This window comes from Plectropomus leopardus, chromosome 12 (assembly GCF_026936395.1).
Source record: "Plectropomus leopardus strain MGB_pleo_1.0 chromosome 12, ASM2693639v1, whole genome shotgun sequence".
Lineage (NCBI taxonomy): Eukaryota > Metazoa > Chordata > Actinopteri > Perciformes > Serranidae > Plectropomus > Plectropomus leopardus.
The window spans coordinates 15,297,690-15,323,411 of NC_142187.1; the positions used below are offsets into that span (position 1 = coordinate 15,297,690).

Genomic DNA, 25,722 nt, shown 5'->3' on the forward strand with positions numbered 1-25,722 from the left:
AAAAAGTACATCTTATTCTTCTTTAAGGGGCGGATATGTTGTGTTTGGTAAATGCCCTGCCTACATTTTCAAATGTTTGAAAAAAAAGGTGAACGTAGCAGTCAGCAGCAGTCGTTTAAACGCTTCCCATAATGCACTCCCCGATCATCAGCGGGAAACCAAAATGGCGAATGTGTTGGGGGAAAATGAACCGTTTGTTATCTTCTGAAGAAGGCACGAGCCCCGCAAGTTTCCGCGATATACTTTGAAATAAAAACACCGGCGGAAGAAGAAGGACGACAGCGGCCATTCCTATTTAGTTTTTTTTACTGTACGAGTCGTTTGTAGAAGCGGAGGTGACCGAATGAGGTATTGTTGTCATGTTTTCCTCCTGTCGGGGGTGTGGGTCCGACGGTCAGCGACCTCTCCGGGTTACCGCTTTGCATGCGGATTATTCATGCGAACAATCACGCGTGGGGGCTAGCTTTTTCATACACATGATATTACAACATAACGTTATCTCAAATTGTCCCTTTATACTCGCAAGTTGCTCATATTGACCATGTTCTCCCAGTATCCGAACAAAGGGAATCTCGGACTGACGGACTGTGGCTAAAGGGAAATAGAAATAAGAAATCCACAACCCCTTAAACAACTTATTGAATATTGTTTTGCAGGCAAATATGAAAATTAAGTCATTAATATGTATATTCACAACTGAAAAAAATGTCACTGACATTCAATTATTAGTTTATATGTAGCTATGTGTTAAATTTTTATAGCAACCTTTGCGTGTGTGTTAGTTTTTGTCGGTGGTCAGGCTATTTATTACTTTATTTATTACTTGGCATTTCCCTGCAGCCGTTTTACTGACCGCATGTTTGGGATTAATTACCAATTAGCACTAATTATGAGAATAATCACATGTTGTTTGTATGCACTGAAGGGGAAATGGCATGCGTTTTATTTTGAGTCATTGTTTTTCTGCAACCACACGTATCATGTATTTTCCAATGCACATGCAACAATATTTAACTTGAAATTCACAGTTATATCGGCACATTATTCCTATTATTTGTTACAAAGCAAATTCACCGGTGATCCAAACTATTATGCCGATAGTAGCATTATTTTTAAGCAAAAGATGTATCATTATGAAGAGACAAAGGACAGATGATGTGGTATGCTGCTCAGATTTTAAAGATCCTTGAGGCAAAGTTGTGATGTGCGATAGAAATGAAATTGACTCAAATTATATGTAAAGATTACCTCATCTTGTACTGGCATTTTTACCCTAACTCTCAATGGAATTATTTCTCTGCATTGCTGCATCTATGCTTGCATACATAAATATTAGTGACATAAAGCACACTGTCAGCAACACATAGACAATAACAACTGAAAATAGTGGGTGATGCCTCTATTCCTATTCTTTCAGAGACTCCGGGGTTGTGGATCACCTGTCTGTCCATCACAGAGCTCTCCCACAGCGGCAGCAGCAGGCTGTGTCCTTGTCCCCCACAAGCCTCTCTGCTAGGGGAGAGTATGGAGAGGACAGCATGTCTGACAGGTTCACAGAGGGACAGGACGTCTTGGCCCGGTGGTCAGATGGCTTGTTCTACTTGGGGACAATCACGAAGGTTAGTGTGAGGGAAAAACCCCCACTGATGCTAAAATGAGTTTCCTATCACAGTACACCAGATACTCAAAACACCGGAAACAGTGCAGTGGAAAAGCACCCTAGTAAAGGCTTCAGATGTATAAATTTGACAGTTTTGAAACTTTTTTGGCCACAGTTTTTTATAAAACCTCTGCTGTTACAGATAGATGATGCTTTGCAGTTTTGATAAAAGGAAATATAGAGTCTACCTGGCAAAAGTCTCTAAAGTAGGCAGATGTGACCTGAACTATTTTATCTCATGTCTTACAGGACTAGTCTAAAGATGTGAGATGCCTGAGAGGATGTTAAGGTTTTTGAGAACAGTGTGGTGTTTAGGGAGACAAATCTTTTTGTTTTCCTCCTCTAGATAGATCGAGACAAGCAGCGATGCTTTGTGGTTTTTGAGGATCGGTCCAAGTCTTGGGTTCTGTGGAAGGATATCCAGACAGGTAAGTTCCCTCAACTTCAAGATGTGCATGTTTATGAAATACTTGGATCTTACGATTGAATAAAAATGAACTCCAAGACAATTTGCAAGTAATCTAAAAAACATAAATGCTATTTAATGCCTGACAGCATCTGCAGTCTAGATTCAGTACAGTTTAATTGTGATTTTGCTGAAATTTTAAGAATAGTATTGTGCTGTTCACACCCGTGTCTGCTTTCCTCTGCGTTACTTATCTCCCTGCTCTTGCTGCTGGCAGTTAACTGTCCACAGTGTCTGGCATCAGTACAGTACAAGTGCGCTCCCTGCATGTGAAGATGAGCATAGGGGAGGTACACAGAGAGGACAGAGTCTATTCACCCTCAAACCAGTCAGTTAAAATGCAGATATGACACAGATTTGCTTTATAAGAAATCATAAAATGATTTATGATTGATTAAAAAGTGTAACATATTTGACAAATATCCACCATTTGAATGTGTATTTCTTTTTCAATCTTAACTGATTTTAAAGTGGACTGATACACATTTTGTCACACAGTTTTATGAATACAGTGTTAGTGCTGATTAAAAAGTTGACGACTGTTAAAAGCCTTGTTTTCTGCTGACCTCCAGTGGCTGAAGTTCGCACTCTGCTGCAGTGATGTAGACATGTACTGTTAGACTCAGATTATTGTTCTGTCTGACACCATTATGGAAAGGATCCCTACAGATATAGATCATTTTGTTAAATAGTAATATCATTTTTGTTAAACCAGAAACAGCCCCAAAGTCACTATTGTAAGACCTACCAGATAGATTTAAATAAACAGTAATTTCACCATTGTGAAACACACTTAATCCCAAGTCGACCGAAACAAACGGAAACTCAAAAAAATGTTAGTTTGTCTTTCCACTGTTCCAACAATCACCAACTCTGGTTTTTTGTTAAAATAAATTGTTAATTCACCTAGTTAGAATTGGAAAATATGCTGCCATGTGCATGCTAAAAGAACTGTTTATTTAATTGGAGTTTGGCTGGTTTGTTTTTGGTTAAAAAAATCTTACTTCTTTAATCTCAGCCTGTCCGTGGTAAAAAAAAACAAACAAACATGCTTTTAGTAGATGTAAATTAAAAGTGTTAACATGCCCCAAGTAGTTAAATTTCAGCCTGTTTCACTGTTGCTGGCTGCAGCGCTCTCACTCGGTACAAGACCAGTTTCAAAAACTATTGTCTCCATTAGATACTTTGACAACATGCAAACATGGATGAAAAGGCTCCACTTTGGAAAATATTGTAGTTTGCCTTTATAACACCACTTGTGATGGTCTTATCACCTTTACTCTATCACAATTTTCCCTTTGTCCATTTCAGGGGATGAAGATGATGACGAGGATGATGACGATGACATTGTGTGCTCTATATGCCAGGATGAAACTTCAGATGAACCCAATGAAATTGTCATTTGTGACAAGTGTGGACAAGGTACTGCTCATTGATTCTAGTGCTCTCATACCCATCAAGAAACTAAACAGTAAGGGCAGTTGTCTTATGTTATCCTTTTTCCCCCTTTTTTTAACAGCCAAAGTCTTTTTAATAAAATAAAATTTCTTTATTCATCTACCCATTGAACTGTAATCTCTGGTCATCAAGGGCATTCATGCATCTTCAAACAGTGATCCAGTGGAAGGCAGCTGCATGTAAATGTGTTCATTGTCTTATAGGCTACCATCAGCTGTGCCACTCTCCCATCATAGATGCCTCGGTCATTGACTCAGATGACAAGTGGCTGTGCTCAGAGTGTGAGCTCACTTCTATACCTAAGGTACACTTTTTGTTTGAGTATAAATACATGAAACCTTAAATGTATGACTTGTTGGATTAGATGAGTGGGTATTTACGTGATGGATGTTTTGTGAGACTTAATCTTTTCTGCTTAAACCTGAAAGTAAATTGGAGATAAGAGATTCTGTCGTGCTAAGATAATCCATGGAGTAAATACTGTATATGTACATAGTTTTGTGACGGGGTAAACATGTTTTTTGTCAATGTGGTTTACAGAGGGGCGGTGCACACATTAGGGGATCGTCTGCCAAAGGCTTTCTGCAGCAGCAGCAGCAGCAGCAGCAGCACATGGAGCTGCACCTGTCCTTCCCATACGCTCTGGAAGAACTGGTTTGGGATCAAGGCCATAAGACTAACATCCAGCAGTGCTACTGCTACTGTGGAGGTCCAGGAGAGTGAGTACATACTTACATACACATTACATACTTTAGAGGACAGAATTGAGAATGTGGATTAACTTTTTCCCACATGCCCCGTTGTAACCACAGTACTCTCTCTCTCTCTCTCTTTTGTCAAAGTTGGTACCTGAAGATGCTGCAGTGTAACGGGTGTCAGCAGTGGTTTCATGAGGCGTGTCTCCATTGCTTACAGATGCCCATGCTCTACGGAGATAGGTGCATATACCGTTCTGTATATGTGTCATACTTGTATTTTTATACCATGGCTGGGGAGAAGACTTCTGATTGCCTGGCAGGGGTCAGGTAGAATTACCTGGACACTTCAGGCCCTTATCAGACAGCGGGTTCATCACACTTCACTTTTTAAAGTCTGATCAGACAGAACGCTCTTGTAGCTTGCTATGTCTTTTTATTATTTATTTAAAAAAAATAAAAAGTTTTGCAAGGCAACCACCAAATTACCTGTGCTTAGTGTAACCATTATTTTGCCGAGAAGTAAACTCACAGATCTGTACCTTAAAATCTGCAGTAAAAATGGACAGGCAAAGCGCCCTTTTAGCTCTAATTTGGGGTGAAAGGTTGTTCCCAAATAGTATGTTGCTTACATTGAAATGGATATCTCTTTGGGCACACAAGACCCCGAGGAAGAGGAGAGGGGCGTCCCACCAGAAGGTCAAATTTTCTTGATTGGATAGGTGAAAAAACGGCAACGATGTCAGGTGCTTTTCCACTCTGAGTTCAAGTTTTTCAAATCAGGGCGATCCTGCAAAAACATGAATCGCATAGAGCGGACAAACACAAGGCACTCAGCAACGGAAAAACAACAAGCAAGATTTTTCACACTGCTTGAAAACCATTACAAAAACCTGCAGCAGGCTGCTGAAGAGCACTCTGGTAGGGGCCTTTAGCATCCAGTCAACACATTAACCACCATTTAAGATTAATGTATATAAGTATAAGAAACTGCAGCTAATGGTAGCAACAGCACTTTAACTTCTTGCTACAATCCAAGTTCTTACTAGTGAAAAAAACTTAATTAAATGATTGCACACAACCTTAAAAAAATAAATGGTTTGGATAAAAAAAAAAAAAAAACTGTTCACTCAGCTGTCCTACCAAAGAAAATGAATAAAATGCTTGGTGTGGTGGCGTTCTTCACCTCCACTTTGTGTTTGTGGTCACCAAATCCTTTTGCAATGTAAACCTGACGCTCTTTTGTGTTTGTGTAACTTTAGGTTTTATCTGTTTATTTGTTCCGTTTGCCATGGTGGACCAGAGTACCTCAGCAGACTGCCTCTCAGATGGTAAGTGAATCTTAAGATGCATGTTCAGCTTCAATCCAGACAGCCTTCCTTCAGAACAGTACACATTATTATGTGATTAAATAAGCAAGGGTGTGATTGCCTTTCTTCCCAAGTGCTAGATACCTATCATTAAGTTCCAGTGTTATGATATGTCTGAATTTTCCAACAGTCAGCGCCACTTTCAGGGGATCAAATGGTGATTGCTGGTATATTCACTAACTCTGGTTTAGTTGAAAATCATTGAGAGAGATGTATAAATATGTTGTCTTTATAACGTTTTTCCCTCACTGAGCCGGCTTTCACTTGTTCTTCTCATTGAATAATACCCGGCAATGTAGTGTTTTTTACACTTTAGCTGTCCCATCCCTTTGCTTATTTTCCATGACATTCTTTTGGAACCAGGCCAAGTAAAGAAAGTACAACTTTTGCTCAAATATTTCAGGGAGGATGTCGCACATCTGAGTCTGTACAACTTGAGTGTGATCCACAAAAAGAAATACTTTGACTCCGAGATGGACCTGATGACTTATATCAATGATAACTGGGATCTGCTGCAGCTGGGGGAGGTAAAGGCACCTTTTAACAAGTTGCATGTGAATGTTCAGTAACTGTAGTTTGTAACACACCAGAGGCCAATTCTGGATGGGAACACACACACACACGCACACACACACACACACACACACACACACACACACACACACACACACACACACACACACACACACACACACACAGTATTTGTATTTATTTTTGTAGCATAATATCTAATCTAAAAACAAAGATTGTATATTTTTGATTTGGCACTGGACAAGGACTAAACATTAAGTGTCTATAATATGTAGTTGCTTAATTCACTAATACATAGCTGGTCCCAGAGGGTTAATTATTTTTAAATGATCCCTGTTTGCCAAATCAGCTTTTGAAACCATGTTGTGTTGATACTGTGAAATATTTACCTTATGTACTTTTTTGCACCCTGTCTTTCCTGCTTGGCGACCTGCTCTCCCTCATGTCTTCAGCTCGCCAACACTCCCAGATCACAGCGATATGAAAGTGTTCTGGAGGCATTAAACAACAACAGCAGCATGTAAGTTATTTCTTTACTGGTTAATGCCATGACCCCCAGTCTTTTTCTGAACTCCAATCTGTCCCAGTTTTTTAAAAAACTCTTTTTAATGTGTTTCTACCTGCCATTACCTGCCCTCCTTCTCTCTTTCAGGTTTATGTCGGGGAAGGAGGTTAAGAAAAAGAAGCACTTGTTTGGGTTGAGGATCCGTTTCCCTCCTGCTCCCCCCAACTCTGATGAGCCAACCAGCAGGGGGATGGAGAGGGCTTCACATGAAATCACCATCAAGGGATGCAAGTCCACCAAGGGGCTATCTGGGATGAGGTAAGGCGTCGTGAAACCTACATTTGAACTCATGAAGTTAGATGTTTTGAGATTTCTCAGCGGGACACCAAAATGAATCACCATGCAGATTTCGGTACCTCATTTTGGTGCCAAATTGTGTGCTTGGTGAGTGTTTTGTTGTTGTGAGTATAGCAGAGAGTATAAAAATAAATGTAGCACTGCAACTTGTGAACAGTTTAGGCACTTTGTCAGTGAATCAATGCTACATCTCCTCACAACCCAAGACAAGCTCCCTTGTCACCTGCTGATCAAAGAGCACGTAAGAGGGTTAGCTCCAAAGTTAGTGAGCCAAGTTATCCTCCCTTAAGGTGGACTGTTATGGTGGACCAGCTATTCTCATTGACGATCTCAGGTGCTCATAAACAGATAATGAAGAAATGTCTGGCTGCTAAATCTTTTCTAAGTTAGGGAGGAGTAGAGTACATCAATAGAGAAGCAAAGGGAGATGAAAGATGTCATCCAAGAGGTAGCTAGAGTGTAGTGGCAGGTCCACAGCTTTGAGAAACACAAGGTGAGTGCCATCGAGATTTAGAAAAAGCAGACATCTCTACAGCCGATATCTCCAACACCAAAACAATCTAGACTGATAAAAAGTGCTCCAGGTAAGATGAAAATATGATTTTTGGGTGAACTGTCTCTTTAAGAGTGATAGTGTTATTAATGAACAACTGTCATAACTTGTGAAACTGTTGTTGTTGTTGTTATTGTTGCTCCAGAGCGTGCAGTACTTTAACTAATGGCACAGAGAAGAAGAAGAAAAAAAAGAGGAAGCAAGGAGCACGTTCTCTGGCTAAACCACAACGCAGTGAACTCTTGCCCCAGGTGTGTGTGCGCATGCATTTGAATGTATGTGTTAGTGGGCGTGAGCTGGGTGTGTACATAGAGAGGGGAGGGCATTGTTGCATTTCTCTATAGGTCTGAGCTCACACAAAATCTGTAACTTTTTCAGGGGATATTGAGAAACTGTTAAATTAAAAGGAAACCCACTGAAATGTGATGTATATGTTTTTGTCTTTGACAGGAAGTAAGAAAGTCTCTACCACTAGAGCCCCACACGTTGGATCACTTAACCTCTATCAAGTAAGTGAGCGACTGTGGTGCAGAATTATTATGACTGCTCTAATGTGTAATTGTTAGGGCTGCAACCAACAACTTTTTTTTATTTTCAAATAAACTGATTGACCAATTGATTCAGCTCTATGTACACGAACTGTAACTTAGTTTCAACAGCATTTTTCTTTATTTGTGTATAATTTTTATAACCTTTTGTCTCTTCTCTGCAACACCAGGAGTGAGAGGTCTCTGTTGTCTTCAAGAACCTCAGATGTGGAGTCCACAGGAGCTCTGAGCACCACTGAAACTACCTCAACTAGCATTTCAAGACAGTCCAGGTATGCCTGCTATGCAACTGCAACATTTACTCGTTTCTCACTTTGACATCTATGGCTGTATGTGGGGAAATGTCGTTTGGTTGGCCTGCTTTTGTGGTCCTCATTGATATATCTCAACAGCTTTTGGATGGATTGCAATGAAAATGTATACAGACACACATGGTTCCTAGACGACATATCCCATATCCCCATACCCCTTTCCTTTTCCTCTAGCACCATGATGAGATTGTCATGGATTAACATAAATTTGATTTAAACATTCACGTTGCAAGCAATTCATCCGGACTACCCTGATGTTTCCACACATTTATTCATTTGTGGTGGGCTGCCACGGATAGATTTTTTCATTTTCAGAGGTGGACCGTTCATTAGGAAGCACTGTTGAAATATATATGTACTGTTCAGAGTGCAGAGACAGAGCAGCAGAAATTCAGGTGCATTGAAAGTGAATTTAATCGTTCATTCTGCTGGGTCTAACAGTTTGCTTTGACTCACAAACAGCAGCTCCTCTCATCCATTGATCTGACCTGATCAGCTGTGAATGGATTGACAAATTATAAACCCCACGATTGACTATTGCTGAAGAAAAAAAGAGCTCACAGAGAGCTCCGCCTTCGCTGCAGTCACAGACCTGCAAAAACCTCTGAAATTTGAGAGGGGGCACAGAATGATACAAAGGGACACACAGGCATTTAAAAGAAAAAAAGGAAGTTTGCCCCACCATCCTGGACTGCAGTGGCAGCAGGTGTTTTTAAAAAAGGCTTTGCTTTTTTCGTGAACACTCATGCATGTAGGCAGTTCTCAGGTCAGTTGCCACATGGCGTTGTGAATACAGCTTCAGTTTTGATTTTGTAATTCCCCTCTGTATACTTTTGTTTTTGTTATTGCCCTCAGAATTAAAATCAGTTTATTGACTTCCTCTTTTCCTATCAAACCCCCTACAGCCTCTGTAGCTCCAGCAAGATGCACACCACAGCCTGCACCATGCCTGTTTCCGCTCCACCCTTAAAAAGGAAACGTGGGCGGCCGCGAAGGGCCCTGCAGCCCCCCAACCCAGAGATCCCCCCTCCTAGTCACGCAGACCCAAACCCCTCAGCTACGGAGATGCTGAGCCCACTCCCGGGGCTTCACTCCACAGACATAGTTCACGGCATGGACCCCAACAGCCAGCTCTCCCACCTCAAGAGCTCCATCAGCAGCTATTTCGGAGCAGCAGGGCGGCTGGCTTGTGGGGAAAAGTATAAAGTCCTGGCACGACGGGTCACCCTTGATGGCAAGGTGCAGTACCTGGTGGAATGGGAAGGAGTCACTGCCTCGTAGACCTGACATCATCACTTTTAACTTTTAACCAGCGCCTGCAAAAGGTTAATGGCTGTGCTGAGGACATGTGTGTACACAGCCTGTATTCAGAGCATTAATTCATATATGCCTTTGTTTAGTTTAGACAGGAGCAAGTTTTGCCTGCTAAGCTCACTGCAAAGCCTACCGGTTCAGTGCACATTCAAACATGTCTTTCCCTCATTTCCTTTAAGATTAATTGATTAAGATGAGGCATTGTCATCATGCCATAACATATTTGTGTTTTTCTGCCTTCATTATTTTCTTTGAATGTTTACAGCAAACCCCATTTATTCAGGGGCAAATAACTGATCATTGAACTGAACCTGTAGGCTTTCAGTGAATCATTATTATACTTATTTTTTAATCCAGTGATATGCTTTTCATTTCCAGATGAGTTAACTTTGCGACCTACGTTTTTTTGACAGAATGTATTTGGTTGGCACTGAACCATATATTTTGCAGAATAAGAGAAAAAGGGGATGTTTTGTTCAAAGATTTTTCATTAATTTCACTACTGCAATCATGCAATCAACAATTCATGTTTGGTTAACATTTATATTCTTACTAATCAGGTTTTGAAAAGTCTATCCCCTCCTTTTCTAGTCCCAGCTATGAGTACCTCTTGTTGTCTTGGGCAGACATATCCTTCATTTGTGTTTTGTAAAGAGGAACTCAAAACAAAAGAGATTTGCTGCTGCAAATGTTTTATTTTATATAGAATTATACTACGTTTATTATTAACTTTTCCACTTGTACTTTCTCGTATGCCTTTTTTGTCAGGCGTTTTCTTCTTTTTGTAAATTATGGATTGCACATATCAAATTATATGTTAGGTCGTCATCTCATTCTGAATAGACAATTTGAACTTTTCAGCTCCTAAAAGGCAGCATTTTCATCTGTGATGATGTTCTTTAAATCTCTTTCTTTATTGATCATAGCTCCCAGTTTAAATACAAACGAGATTATGAAAAAATAATATCCCCAAAGTTGAAAAGAAAAAATGGTGTATAAATGATAAATATTCAGGAACCCAAGAGGACTATAAGTAAATTGTGTCCATTCAAAAAAAAAAGAAAACCCTATACAAATTTTGTTTTCATAGTAAAGATTTGCAATAAGCTCCACCGCCTTAGTCTAAGTGCATAACCTTTAAAATATTTTGATTTGAAATTGATTAAAATGACTGTTAAATGTTGACTGAAATCTTAAAGGACCTATTTAGATTTTACTTTGTCTACTCGTTATTGAAATAAAGTGCTGCATAAGATGAATGTCGTTTACCCAGTTTCCACACATAGAATTCATACGTTTTTTGCTTTTTTTTTGTTTTGCCTATGCAAGTTAGTCCTCTACAAACGTGTTGTTTAGCCATATTTGGACCATGCGGCTTAACAAAATGGAGTTTCAGCATTATCTTTAAAATTATTGTGATAATTTGACTCAGTCATTTATTTTTTGTGAGAGGGGTGCAAAAATGCACTTGGATTTTGCTTTTACAGTCAAGTTCACCTTGTCTACACACTCAGGATATGCCCAATAACTTCACTGTATTGCCTAGACCCACATTTGCAGCGTGACAGCAGGTTTAAGTTATTTGCTCAGTGTTGTTGGTCAGTATTTTTATATCAGGTCCTCCATTTGTCACATTACTTTGGACCATCTGTATGTATGTATGTATGTTAGCTTTTTTCTTTCTATGAGCAAAATAACTTGTAGTCCATTTTACTGCTACACTTGTTTAAACTGAGTAAGAAAACAATCACTGGAAAACTAATATGCTGTAATTCATTGCATGAGGTAAATATTCAGTTCTCTTTTTTGAGATGTTTGTATTTTTTGTTAAAAAAAGACAGAGCTTTTTGACATTGATACCTCTTCATTATAGGGATGTAGTCAGTGCATTTGAAGCTTCTCTCCTCAGTTAAACCAGTGTTCCAGCCATCATGTTGCTACCACTGGCTTCCAGCAGGCTTCAGTAGCCAAAGAACATACATGTAACGTCTGCTTTGTCTCTTGAGATTCCTCTTATTACATTTTTATACATCATTATATAGGTTGACGTGTTACTTCTGAACCTGTTTAGTCAAAGGATAAATAAAAGCTGATATTTTGAACTGTTGTATTGCATAATAAATGTTTATTTGCTCTTTATTTGCCTCTTTAACCAAAGCTACAGTTGTGTAGTGATGGACAAAAATGAACGAACTAATCTTTTTGAATGGCACTTTTGGTTTTCTTTTTTAATGTCAGGTCACTTGCGTAACCAGAAAAAATCTGGTTGTGCAGTAAAAAGAGGAAAATGCAGGCAGAGGTTAGAGTCTAAAGTATTAAAAATAAACTGCCACACTCTTCTAGCAGGTCAAAGGTGATCCCTTATGGGGATTATTGTAGCATGTGTCTATATATATATATATATATATATATATATATATATATATATATATATATATATATGCGTGTGTGTGTGTGTTTTGCAGGAAAATCCTGCATAGTATATCTTTAAGTTGTAGTGTGGAAACAACAAACGCTATCAAAAAAGATGTGCTGTAGTTAATTGATCAGAGCATTTAGACAACACTTTGATAATGAAGTGCAAAGTAATGGATCAAATCCAGCTCATTTGTCAGATTATTCCGACACCACATGAATAAGGTAACCGAGGGATGCTGCGGATGGGATACTGAATCAATTCATAAAAATTAATAGTTTATTTTAATTATTCCTACCTAGTAAATGATTGTATTGTTTGGAGAGAAGATTTTGAGGCAGGCAATACTGACTGTCGAATAGATGGTAACAGAGTGTCAGAGAAAGGTGACACAATATTTTGCAAAAAGTATCAAAACTCGAAAGATTCGATACATTTACATGTATCGACTCAAATGAACCGATCCTTTGAAAACACCCATCACTAATAGTTGTACATGTGACAGTTCCAGTGCACGCGCCAGTGTTCGCGGCCACTGCCATTGACAACCGTCTCCACCAATCACTGCGCACGCATCTCCAGCTCATCCAATCACAGAACTCGTTGTTAGGATGTAGGCGGTGACTAAAAATACAAATTATTCCGGCTACCCTGCTTCTATGGCCTCAACACATCTACGTTGTGGCGTTTTATTTAACTAGAAATTTCAAATACGCATTTTTTTTATGCTGTCATAACACCAGGACGAACAGCTGTAATATTTAATTCAAAACGTAAGGCTAAACGTTATCTCTCCGGGTCGTTTGTCCGGCCTTTTACTAGAACGATAACTTTAACTAGCTAAGTTAGCCACCTGTTGATACAGCGAGCATCTTTGTTGACATTCGGCGTAGCTAGGCTAGCTGCTAATTTACCATGCTTTTACTGTAAACACAGGTGTTTTCATGCTGTGTTGACGAGCTAGCTGCTTTACTTCTCAAACATGCCCGAGCAGCTAACAGCAAGCCAGGGCAAGTTGATGGTCAACTTAAGTTAATACGCAACGTCACTTGACATTAATCGGATGTTTGACGACAAGAGTTTAACTGAAGATGTGGTCAATTTGACGAATCTGCTTCGACTGACGGAGCTCAGTCTTGGGAGAGTGGAACAGAGACTGAGGTGAGCTGACTGCCTGACACGAACTCACAGTCACACAGCTGATAGCAACAACACCACTTCAAGTACTTCAGAGAGGAGTGAACCTGCACCAGGAATACTAGAAATGTCCTAAAATCATTGAAATGTCCTAAAATCCTAGAAACGTCCTAAATCCTAGAAATGTCCTGTTATCTGTGAATCTTAAGATGTAAAGTCTTGGAAATGTTCTAACATTCTGGTAAAGTCCAAAAATCTGAGAAACGTCCTAAAATCTTTGAAACATGTATGGGGCTGCTGCGACTGGCCTCTGGACCCCTGTCGTTTTGCAAAGATGCCCCCCAAGCAAAGCAAGTTGAATGTCCCAGGGTATTTCTCAGACATTATTGAAAGTTTAGCATATTTCTAGATTTTTAGGATGATTCTAGAATTTTGGGACATTTCTAGGATTTTAGGACATTAAGGCTTTAGCTAGGACCTGTGTTGGGAGTGCAGGGGATCCTCCACTGTTTAATGGAAACCAAGTTCTACTTTGATGCTTTTTTATGCACTCTGGCACCTTATACTAAAAATACAAGAACAATTCCCACTGTGAATAATTTCATTTTTATTGTGAATTAGAAAATGATTGGGGGGCCACTCGGTACCCTATTGTGTGCCACATTTTGCCCATGGGCCATAAGTTGTATCACTGACCTACAGCCACCAGTTGAGGATACCACAAAGAGTCTGAGTGAAGCTTTATTTCTTCCTCCCTTTGCTGATTTTTCTATGTGCACCATCTACAGTCAGTCAGAAGGACATGATGACAGAAATGAGTGTGAGCAGAGGAGTCCTGATTGCCTGACCTTACAGGACCAGCAGACACCTGATGATCCTCCATCCCGGTCGGGCTGTGTTTGCCAGGAGAGGCCTCTCAGTGGGACGGCTGAGAGACGTGCTGTTGCTGGCAGTGTCAGCCCACCTTCCTCCAACTCTAAGGTAAGAAGAACAATATTTGTGAAACAAAAACAGCCACCCACATATACAGGTGCATCTAAAAAAATTTGAATATCTTGAAAAAGTTCATTTTTCTTCGTAATTTAATTAAAAAAAAACTTTCATTTATTGTATAATCAAATTGAAATATTTTAAGCCATGTTGTAATTTTGATGATTATGGATTATGTAGCTGCATGAAAATCAGTATCTCAAATTCTAACAATATTTCCTAGGATAAAATTGAAAAAAAGGATTTACAGTACAGAAATGTCCACCTTCTGAAAAGTATGTTCATCTATATAATCAATACTTAGTTGGGGCTCCTTTACTACAAATTACTGCTGAGGTGTTATTAAAGCCCAGGTTGCTTTGATAGCAGTCTTCAGCGCATCTGTATTTTTGGGTCGGGTGTGAATGACACAGGTTTTGGTGTGGGAGTGGGTGAGCAGACAGGAAGCTCAGTTTTGGGTGGAGGATTGGAGTATTTTGGTGGATTTGCAGGAGGGAGATGGTGAGTGTTTCTGGGACTGAGAAGGAAAAGGAGGGAGTGAAGACTGGCAATGTTTTTAAAATGAAGAAACGCTTTGTAATCTAGTTAATGTGGCATAGGGGGAGGGAGGATTTTTTTTTTTGGCTGGATTTTTTTTGAGAATTTGGGGCTGATGATAAGGGTGTGTCACTGTTGAGCTTTGGAAGTTATCTTGCATCCAGGATTTATATCCATGAGGCAATATGGAAAGGGTCAAGTGAGCAGTTAAAGTTTTGGATTTGGTCACGATGTAGAGCTGGGTAATGGAGGCCATGTTGGCGTATGATGGGACCCCTGACATATTCTCTTCTTGGATGTGTTAAGTGTATAAATGGGTCAACGAGGAGCTCAGTTGGTTAAGCAGACGCCCCATATGCTGAGGCTACTTCCTCATCACTGCTGTGGGTTTGATTCCGACCTCGGCCCTTTGCTACATGTCATCCCCTTTCTCACATAAACTGTCCTATCAAATAAAGGCAAAAAAAACCCCCAGAAAAAATAATCTTTAAATAAAGTGTACAAAACTGGACTTCCGGTGACGCCATGTTCGAAGTCGCAGCATAACAGTTGAGCTCCGTCCGTACAAATAATTTAACCCTAACAAAAGAACTAAAAACTTGGCAGAATCGCGGAACTCAGGATGACATCGTCTACTAGACACAAAGGTACAAGTAAGCAGGAGCTGCAGAAGGATAAAAGTGATAATTTGAAGCAGCTAACAATTCAAGCATCCAGTGGTGCACTTGAAGCTAACACACAGGGCCAAGAATCCAAAATATTAGCTGAGCTAGAGAAGCTAAGGAAAAAAAATCTGAAGGTCATTCCCAAACCAGGTTGTCGCTGACAAAGCTGGAAAAACTCCATGCAAGAACTGAAAGGTGAAATGACAAACTTGAGAAACGAACCACGGAGACGGAGGGTCAGATGTAGCAATGCGGAAGACGCAGCGAGGAGACATGAGAGAGCGCTCCGGTACTTGTTGCTCAGGGAAATGGATTTAACGGCTAGGTGTGAAGATCTGCAGAACAGATCAAGAAGGAATAACCTGAGAATTTACGGAGTACCTGAAGGAAGTGAAGGAGGAGATGTTAAAATCTTCGTGAAGGAACTGATTCAGTCGGCTCTTCAGCCGGCGCCCGAGGGGAATATACAAATAGAGAGAGCCCACCGGTCCTTGGCAGCCAAACCGAAGAATCCCTCTGCCAGTCCAAGGTCCATAATTGTTAAATTTGTGGATTACTCAGTGAAGGAAGCTATTCTGAGACAAGCATGGGGCCAAAGGCAGATTTTCTATAAGACAGGTCAAATTTACTTCGATCATGATTACTCCCCGGAGCTTCAAAAAAAGAGAGCGCTAGTACGGGATGTAATCAAACAACTAAAGCAGAAAAACATCAGAGCCAAGTGTATCTACCCGGCACGGCTAAAGACGGTCACAGAGACTGGTGAGAAGACCTACCCGACGCTTACAGAAGCCTTCCCGATGCTACAGGAGCTCGGCATCCAGGTCAGGGTGGATGAGCGAGAACAGGTGGAAAGAGAGCTGGCGAGCTACAGATGGAGCGCCGCGGGAGGGAGGAGAGAGCCAGCGGTGCTATCCAGGTCAGATGTTAAAGCCCTCCTCGGTGGAGCGGAGTGACAATAGAGTACGCCAAGTTTTTTTTTCTTTTTCTTTTTATAGAGTGCAAAACGATTAAAGTTAGGAAGGAAAAAAACAAGTTTTGTGTTGATGGACGGAACTTAGACTAAACTTAAAAGTTGCAAGCACTGCCTGCATATGGAGCTGCAGCGATCGTCCCACGAACCAGACGATAGCAGCCCCGACACTGTGTGTGAATCCCACAGAGGAGTAGTCACCACCCTCTGCCCAGATTACATCAGGGACTGGTTCTTTTTCAGGCTTGAAAAGGTAACAGGGAAAAATCGAAAATCCCAGTTGGGAACATGGGAGTTTACTGTTCTGTATTTGTTCTATGTTTTCTATATTGTTAAGCTGACCTTGAGACTAGTTTTGGGCCATTGTCATTTCACTGCATACCTGTTTTTATCTGACTTTATGTATATGTGGATAACAACGAGATGGGAGCACATCAACAAATACAAAACACTTCTTTATGGATAGTCTAAACTTTGTCAGTTACAATGTTAAAGGTATAAATAATCCAATTAAGAGGAAAAAAATATTCAGCCAACTTAAAAAAATGCACTGTTCAATAGCAATGATCCAGGAGAGCCATTTGTCAGAAAAAGAACATTTAAAACTGAAAAGGGAATGGGTGGACCAAGTCTATAGCTCCTCATTTAAAAATGGGAAGAAAAGAGGGGTTGTCATCCTTATAAATAAATCAGTCTACTTTAACCATGAAAAAACAATAGTTGACAGGGAAGGCAGATATGTGATGGTTACAGGGACAGCTGGAGGTACGAAAATTACAATGCTTAATCTTTACGCCCCAAATGAAGATTGTCCAAAGTTTTTTAAGACAGTGGCATCCCTTTTGGCAGATAAAGCAGAGGGAACTCTACTGATAGGGGGAGATTTCAACTGCATTCTGAAACACAATCTAGATAGACTTCCACAAGGAACGCACTCTATATCAAAGAAATCGGCTGCTCTCCTTGCAATGATGGATGCTCTAGGCCTGGTGGATGTCTGGCGAACCTGCACCCTAGGAGAAATTCTTCACCTTCATGTCTCAGGTGCATGGCAGTTACTCCAGACTGGATATGTTTTTAATATCAGGAGTAGACATGTACAGGACTCGTGAATGTAATATAGAGCCAATAACAATATCTGACCATGCACCTGTTACATTAAGGATTGAGATTGGAACAAGTAAACATTTTAAATACTGGAGACTCAATGTATCATTGTTAAACGATGAAGTTATTCGACAAGAAATGTGTAAAGAGCTGGCAGATTATTTTGCATTTAACGATAATGATATGGTTTCCTCTATACTTTGGGAGGGAGCAAAAGCTGTGATGAGGGGTAAAATTATTGCTATCTCTTCTAGGGTTAAAAAGCAAAGGCTAGCTCAACAGAGGGAATTGGAGAAGGAAATAAAGAGACTAGAAACAGAACACCAACAAACAAAAAAACAGGAAACATTGGCTTCATTAAAAGAGACTAGACAGAAATTAGATGACCTGTTAACTTATAAAGCTGAGGGGGCACTGCGATTTACAAACAGAAAGTACTACGAACTAGGCAATAGAGCAAGCCGACTTCTGGCCCTTTCAGCTAATGAAGGCTCAGTCCAATAGAGCAGCAATACGTGAAGATAAATGTCCAACCACTAATCAGATGTTAGCATGACCAAAAGATATCTCCGAAGCATTTTGCTTCATATTACCAAAAGCTATATGAAAAGGAGGATCTGCCTGATAAAAAGGAAAAAATCGACTCCTTTTTTAATTCAGTCAATCTGACTAAATTAACAGTAGATGAAGCAGATGCGATAACATGCCCCATTAAAGAAGAGGAAATTAGAGAAACTATTCTCAAACTTAAAAACAACAAATCTCCAGGGCGATGGTTTCCTGGAGAATATTATAAAACTTTAATAAACTGAACTTACCCCAGTTTTATGTAGAGTGTACAATCACTTAATGTGGAGAGGGATGCCCCAGGGTCATGGTCAGATGCAATTATTAGTGTCATTTATAAAGAAAACAAAGATCCGACCCTATGCTCGTCTTACCGCCCAATCAGCCTCCTCTGTGTGGATTTCAAAATCTTGACTGCCATAATAGCAAAAAGAATACAAAAGTATATCGAAAAACTTGTAAAATCAGATCAGACTGGGTTTATTCATAATCGACAGGGAACAGACAACGTGAGGAGAGCCCTGAACCTTCAATTAATAGCAGCTAAAAGGAATACCCCATCAATGCTTCTCAGCCTTGATGCTGAGAAGGCGTTCGATAGGGTCGATTGGACCTTTTTAGAACAAACTCTCAGATATATGGGCTTTTAATGATTAGCTTGTTAACTGGATAAAAACTTTTATAAAAGCCCAGGTCCAGAGTTAGGTAAATGGGTATTGTTCCAAATTTTCCCTCTGGGACGTGGTACCCGCCAGGGAGATGCTTTGTCACCTTCCTTGTTTTAACAGCATTGAACCACTGGCTGAACTAATTAGATCAACCAACTCATACAAGGAATACCAGATGAAGGAAACGAGCAGCATAAATTGGCTCTTCGCAGATGATATATTAATATTTTTAGAAAACCCTGCTACCTCCGTCCCTGCTCTCCTACACAGTCTTAGTGAATATAGTATAGTGTCAGGTTACAAGATTAACACAAACAAATCAGAAGCTATGATGGTATCCGGGAGTTGGCCTCCCCAGTTAAATGATTGGGTCACCTTTAAAAGGCCTAAACAGGGCTTCAAATACCTCGGTATTGTACTTACCCCTAAAATCACACAATTGTTTTCTTCTAATTATGATAAACTACTTAAAGAAATCAAAAATGATCTGGAGAGATGGGATGTGCTCCCCCTGTCACTGTTTGGCAGAATAGAGACGGTCAGAATGAATATTTTACCTAGGCTATTATTTTTGTTTCAGTCCATACCTGTCCTAGTACCTCAATCCACATTTAAGTTACTAAATAAAATGATATCAAAATTCATCTGGCAAAACAAAAGACCAAGAATACGGTTGAAAATACTGATGTCGACCAAAGAGAAGGGAGGTTTGGGATTACCCAATCTAAAACTTTACTACTGGGCAGCCCAGTTACGGGCTGTGGCAGCATGGGTTGTCAAGGACTCAAAGTCAGGATGGGTCGCTATTGAACAAAACTCCTTACCGGGGGTACCACTATCGAATCTCCCATTTCTTAGTCAGCAGTCTCAAAAAAAAATTAAAATCAATAATATATGGATCAAACACACACTAAAGGTTTGGAATTTGGTACAGAATCGATTAAAAGGGACCCTGGTTATATCTCGAGCAATGCCCATAGTGGGGAATATAGAATTTCTACCATCTATATATGATAAAGCCTATAAAAGATGGGCGGAAAGAGGCTTAATCACAATAAACCAACTAATCGACAGACATTTGTTCAAATCCTTTTCACAACTACAAGAGGAGTTTTCACTACCACCCAGTGATTTATACAGGTACTTACAAATCCGACACTATGTTACAAAAAATACAAACTGGGAAGATATTAAAAAAGAACCCACAAATATAGAAATGCATTTTATACATCTGTCTGAGCAACCTACTTTGCCCAAAAAACAAATATCCCATATATATAAAAAATTAATGATAGATTTATCTGAAAACACACTACACATTAAACAGCAATGGGAATTGGAGCTAAATACGGTAGTGGAGGATGAAACGTGGGAAAATATGTGTACAGCATGTCACAAAGGTTAAAGTCAGCTTTGGAAAGAGTTTGACTGGAAGGTTAAAATTAGGTTCTTTAGGACGCCACTAGTAACCTCGATATTTAAAAACAACTCTGGCAACAAATGTTGGAGGAACTGTGGCATGGTTGGCGACCATACACACACATTCTGGGACTGCCCAAAAATACAGACATTTTGGAAAAACATCAAAGAAGAGCTGGAGAAAATTTTGGAAGTGGATTTACCCCTGGAACCTGTGTTTTTTTTGCTGGATGTACTACCTGACCACTTGTATACTGCAGACCAATGTTATCTATTGCATGTTTTGTTGATGATTGCAAGAAAAATGATTACTATTAACTGGCTGAACCCTAACCCTCCTACCATTACTCAATGGTTACAAAAAGTCAAACATGTATACATAATGGAACATATGACCGCTCAGTTACAACTAAAAGTAAGGATTTTTAAAAGGAGGTGGAGACCAGTCACTGACTATCTGAGTTAGGAATTTTGTATTAGTAAGGGAAATGTTTCTATTTATTATTTTTATTATTTTATTTTCAACTAGTCGTTTGTCTCATCACTATTCGATTTTGTATATGGTATATATGTGTGTATATATATGTATACATATTTCAATATGGGTAGCCCAGTCTCAAGGCTGTTGTTGTTGTTTTTGTTTTTGACTTGTTGTCTGTTAATTGCTTGTTATTGATGGCTGGCAATAAAGTTCAAAAAAAAAAAAAAGTGTACAAAACTGGCAATTGTTTCCTCTACTGAAAACATTGGTGGGTAGATGAATTTAACCACTTCTGTAGGTTGTCAGAGTGTGTTGACGTACAACAGGGTAATTACACAGTGGCAACAGTCCAAGCAGGGATCCTGTTAAAGTTGGTTTTGAATGATGTATATTTTATGAGACAATGTCTTTAAACTGAGTCTGTATCACATAACCAAAAGGTAAACACACACACCTCTCTTCCACATGTGTTCTCCCTTCCTGTTCAGTCTGCCACAATCAAGGCCAGGTCAGAAAAGATGGACTCTTTTTCTGCAAGGATGAATAGAGGTTGTGTGCGTCAGGAGAACGCCTGTCTGACCGTGCAGGATGAGCAGCTCATCAGTGACTTCGATGCTTTGCAGTGTGAATTATTGACCTCCAAGTCACAGGTATGACGAGCATCCCTACACAGATGATTTGTGTGAATAAATGTGAGATACGACAAAATATACTTTATTTTCCTTGGAGAAGGATTTTGCCTAGACAATCGTGCTACATCCAGCTGAAAATTCACTTGAAACAATACAGAGTCAATATGTTAGCTGTACAGACATAATGACTTACATACAGCGAAAATAAAAACAATTAATATAAAGTTCTGCACGTCTTGAAAAAGTTAATCATATATGGGCATTGAAGAAATTAAAGGGAAGTCATAAAAACTGTAAGCCATAATGCATAATCCATAAACAAAGTGCAATAGTGAATGAATAAAAATTACCTGCTTTCTTGTTGAGAAGTATGATAGACGTAGATGAAAAGTTTGTAGCGGCTGCTTTTACATTTACTGGCTCTGTGTGAGTGTGACACAGTCCTTCATAACTTGTGTTCAAAGTTGCTGTAATCTTTAAATTGTATTATCTTGTGCTTCATGTGTAACGTAAAGCTACAACCATAAAATAATGAGAAAGATCTGTGATATAAATGAACAGAAACTAGTGGAAACATAATGCTGTATGTGTTTTCTTTTTTAAGGTCCGCCTCAGAGGCCCCAGGGTTGGGGTTAAAAACAGTGTGGCAGTCATGAGTGAGCAGATTCGACAGCTTCAAGCAGAGCTGGAGACTCAAGCTGCAGAACTAAAGTAACCCCATGACCACACCATAGACGATTGTAGATGTTGCCAATTATATAATTGTAATGTGGCCATTGAATGCCTATTTATATACACTGGATACGGAATTGGTATTTATATTATGTACATGCTTAGGGTTAAAGTCAGTCATTCATAATACTATAATCTTCTTCTACAGGCCCTTTAATGCTATGCAAATACTACTATTTAGTCATGCGTAATTGTTGCTTTCATAATTTGCTTCTTTACCTTTACTTTTTTCTTTTAACTGTCAAACTAACCTCCTAGTTGAACATTGCATTAATATCCTAACATCCTGTATTTGTGTGCGTTTCCCAGGGCAGCAAAGCTGAGGGCCGAGTGTAGCCAGGACGCAGCAGCTCACAGTAACATTTTGGTGGCGACTCTCACAGAGGAGCTCAGCACGCTCAGAGAGGAGCTGGACAACAAGACGATGCTGGGCAAACGGTGAAGCTTTTATTTTGGGCTCCACACACAGTTTCATTAGAGCATATTTCATAGTTTGTTATAGGTCTTTTAACATTTTAGGTAACAGCATGAACACCTTATGAAATTAATCTGCTGTCTTTTGTCTCATAATTACATTTGGTACATGTGATATTTAAATACTTTAATTTGAACCAAATGAAGGCATTAACCCTGGCCTATTTTGAAACATAAGCAGATATTTCATGTCTAATATACCTTCACAACATGATGGCGTTATTGTGTTAGTATTTATGTTCTACCTCATCCCTTACAGGGCCGAGCAACAAAGAAACCAAGCACTTCAAAATGCAGAGAAACTCCAGGAAGCCTTCAAAGATTATAAGAATACAATTTCCATTAAACTTAAGAAGGTAAATTTAATTAATTTGAGTAATTTCATTATTTAAGCATGTAATAACTCAGTCTTAATAGCATGTTAATGCTAAACGTTGTTTTTTTTGTTAATTTTGTTTTTAAGGTGATGGAAAATGAGAGCAACCTAAAAGAGAGTCTTATTGAGTGTGACAGAGCGAAAGAGGAGTTGGGAATGAAGTGCACCATGCTGGAAAGAGGAAAGAGAGAACAGAGCCAGATAATTAGGTGTGTGAGATTGATCTTCTAATTTCATTGCTTCTGTACATTTTTCTTAAAGATAGACTATTGAGCATTTTCCTACAAAACAATGTATACACTCATACAGAAGTAATCCCCCTACAATCATCCCTTGTGACCCAAAAGAAGTGTGCAGTGATATATTTTTCTGCAGAGACTATTTCTTATTATTTGTTTGGGATGCTTCTGGGCTCAGTTTGCAGGGGAGCCTGGGACTTTATAAAAAGACAGCTCCAATATTGTGGACACAACGCAGGAAAAAATGAAAATATAGTGAAGCTAAATGCCAAGGGGACAAAGTTTGTTCCAAAACAAGAGTAAATCTGGGGCTGGCTTTCACTTTAACTTTTGCTGGTGATGTTTACAGAGTGACCAACCTGTGAACTATACCTTTAATATTTCTATGTAAAATTGGAGGACTTTTCAGAAGAAATTGCTTTGATTTGCTGCTTAACATGTTTTATCCCTGATCATTCCCCTCGTCCGCCTCCCAGCCAGCTGAAGGAGGAGGTGATACAGGTCAAGTCTGTGGCTGATGGCCTGCAGACTCAGCTGGAGGAGGCCGCACGAAAGGCGTCACATCTTGAACGGCAGCTTATGGAGCAAGGTGCAGAGCTCAGGGAGCTGGTTTCTCTGCGAAAGGAGCTGGAAGACCTGCAGACTGTGAGCCAGAGCCAGGAGCAGAGGGTGGCCCAGAGCCACAGAGAGGCTCAGCAGAGCCAGGCGGAGCTGGCCAGTCTGGAGGCCATACTGGCCCTGCTGCATCTACGAGAGGTAGGGAGCAACATACACACACAATCACATCGTTGTTTTTGCTCTCATGTCACATGAATTTTTTAAGTCCCCCACAGTGTTTTTGACATAATGGTTTGTTACATGATCAGCTGATTTGTTTTCCCAAACCAGATTTTGCTACCACAGTTACTGCCCAAAAAAAGCTTCCATATTTATCACTGATCTTGCACAGGGGATGATTGTTTACTGTTGTCATATGGTGTATTTAATTTTCAGGGTGCTGTTGGGACACTGTGCGTCAGACCCTGTGTGTTTCCCCCAGGAACAGCACAGCTACTGAAGCCAAAACCAGGTACACCTACAAACCTCAGCTGTACTTTATTACATTCTGGTATCTATGCCTTTTAACAGAGATGTAAATGTTTAGTTCAGTAGATTTAGGAGATTTGAGGACTCTACCTCTAAATTTAGATTGAAATAAAGGCCCCTATATAAACAATCAATAACAGATGGTCTAAAACGTATGGCTCAAGTGCGTGTAATTTCCTGGCCCTTAATTAATCATAGGTGTGTTTTAGGCATCACATCAGAATGTCCCCCTGGTTTTCTACTGTGAGTAATGCTGTAAGAGCAGTGATGTTGTTGCAAAAAATATTGTGGGACATTTAATAAACATAACTAAACTTTTGGCTTCTGAAATAATCTATGACATTATGCTGGTGCTCGTGTGGAAATGTGCACAGTGTTTTTATTAATGTGGAGTCAAACAGCAGCTTTGCATTTTACAGTATGTGATTAATATTTTCCCCATTAAAGATGCATTATTTCCCTTACCTTCAACCCATCCTTGTGTCCTTTTGTGTGTAACAAGCAGAGTGTATGCGTGTTGTACACCCACTTATGAACAATGCACTCTTACAATAGCAGGAAAATACTGCGTCATTCGGACTTTACACCAGGTTTTCGTTGTTTAATGGTGCAATAAATTGCTGCCTTGAAATAGCAATATGCCAACAATGTGTCTGACCACACCTCATTTAGAACCTACACACCCATGGTTGCACAGATGGGTGAAAAAGTACATTTGCTTTTTACACAACGTGGGCATGAGCCAAGAAAATGATAACTGTGTCAGCCTGAAACTAACAACGACTGTTTTGTTGCTTGGTTTGCTGCTTTGCAAAACATGTAAGATGGGCCTAATTTTTAGATTATTGGAACTTAATAAAATTAGAAATAGAGACTCAGTGCTGATCTTTTTTGTGTTTGAGCTGAAAGAAAGAAATGATGAGATGATGGCAATTTACTTACTTGTTTAGCAAATTATAATAGGGGCAATAAGTACATATTTTCTCTTAATATAGGTTATAAAAAGTTTGAAGCATTCCTGTCCTTCCTTTCCCTGTCGCTCATCTTTGCAGGTGAAGGCTACCAGCAGCTTCTACGAGTGCTTCAGTCGCTGGAAGCTGAGCGGAGTAAGCAGAACAGCCTGGTGGAGCGGCTTCAGGAGCGTCTGAGCAGGGCCCAGGAGGAGATCTCCTCCCTGCAGAGCTCCATGGCCCAGAGAGCCTCCCACTACCAGAGCCTCCACACAGAGCTGCTGGACAAAGTCAGCCAAGCCACTGACACAGAGAAAGAGGTCATTTTCCTGATCCGTCATCACCTTTCATCATTTCTTTCTTTCTTTCTTTTTTTTAACTTTTGCACAAAACCTGATATCCTGCTTCAGGTAGATTAACATTCCTTCTTTTTACTTAACTGTCTTGATGTGATGGTCATGATATGTTGTTTTCATGTATTTCAAAACAACATTTTCAGCTATCA

The 25,722-nt window shown here is 39.8% G+C and overlaps 2 protein-coding genes across 3 annotated transcripts in view; both read left to right on the forward strand.

Annotated features, from left to right (window-relative positions):
• The first annotated feature begins 120 nt into the window (after positions 1-120).
• Positions 121-11,870, forward strand: mtf2 (metal response element binding transcription factor 2). The gene is made up of 15 exons (XM_042497241.2): positions 121-348; positions 1,418-1,619; positions 2,007-2,088; positions 3,438-3,548; positions 3,788-3,888; positions 4,125-4,303; positions 4,427-4,522; positions 5,542-5,610; positions 6,053-6,176; positions 6,633-6,700; positions 6,833-7,003; positions 7,741-7,846; positions 8,046-8,104; positions 8,314-8,415; positions 9,360-11,870. Exons 1-15 carry the CDS (start codon positions 344-346, stop codon positions 9,733-9,735), a joined length of 1,851 nt encoding a protein of 616 aa, XP_042353175.2. The 5' UTR covers positions 121-343; the 3' UTR covers positions 9,736-11,870.
• A 950-nt stretch (positions 11,871-12,820) lies between these two features.
• ccdc18 (coiled-coil domain containing 18) overlaps positions 12,821-25,722 on the forward strand; it is a 34,245-nt gene continuing 21,343 nt past the window's right edge. For both annotated transcript variants that reach the window (XR_015778136.1, XM_042498468.2), the window contains exons 1-10: positions 12,821-13,345; positions 14,110-14,302; positions 21,217-21,378; positions 21,965-22,071; positions 22,402-22,530; positions 22,826-22,922; positions 23,030-23,151; positions 23,658-23,937; positions 24,175-24,250; positions 25,320-25,537. Coding sequence is in view for 1 of the 2 variants with exons in the window: in XM_042498468.2 (XP_042354402.2) it covers positions 13,248-13,345; positions 14,110-14,302; positions 21,217-21,378; positions 21,965-22,071; positions 22,402-22,530; positions 22,826-22,922; positions 23,030-23,151; positions 23,658-23,937; positions 24,175-24,250; positions 25,320-25,537 (1,482 nt within the window). In the remaining variant the exon portion in view is untranslated. The remainder of the gene's footprint in view (positions 13,346-14,109; positions 14,303-21,216; positions 21,379-21,964; positions 22,072-22,401; positions 22,531-22,825; positions 22,923-23,029; positions 23,152-23,657; positions 23,938-24,174; positions 24,251-25,319; positions 25,538-25,722) is intronic.

Coding starts and splice junctions, on each gene's coding strand:
- mtf2 (XM_042497241.2), top strand. Junction 5,611..6,052: donor AGCAGACTGCCTCTCAGATG/GTAAGTGAATCT, acceptor CAAATATTTCAG/GGAGGATGTCGCACATCTGA. Junction 8,416..9,359: donor AGCATTTCAAGACAGTCCAG/GTATGCCTGCTA, acceptor AACCCCCTACAG/CCTCTGTAGCTCCAGCAAGA.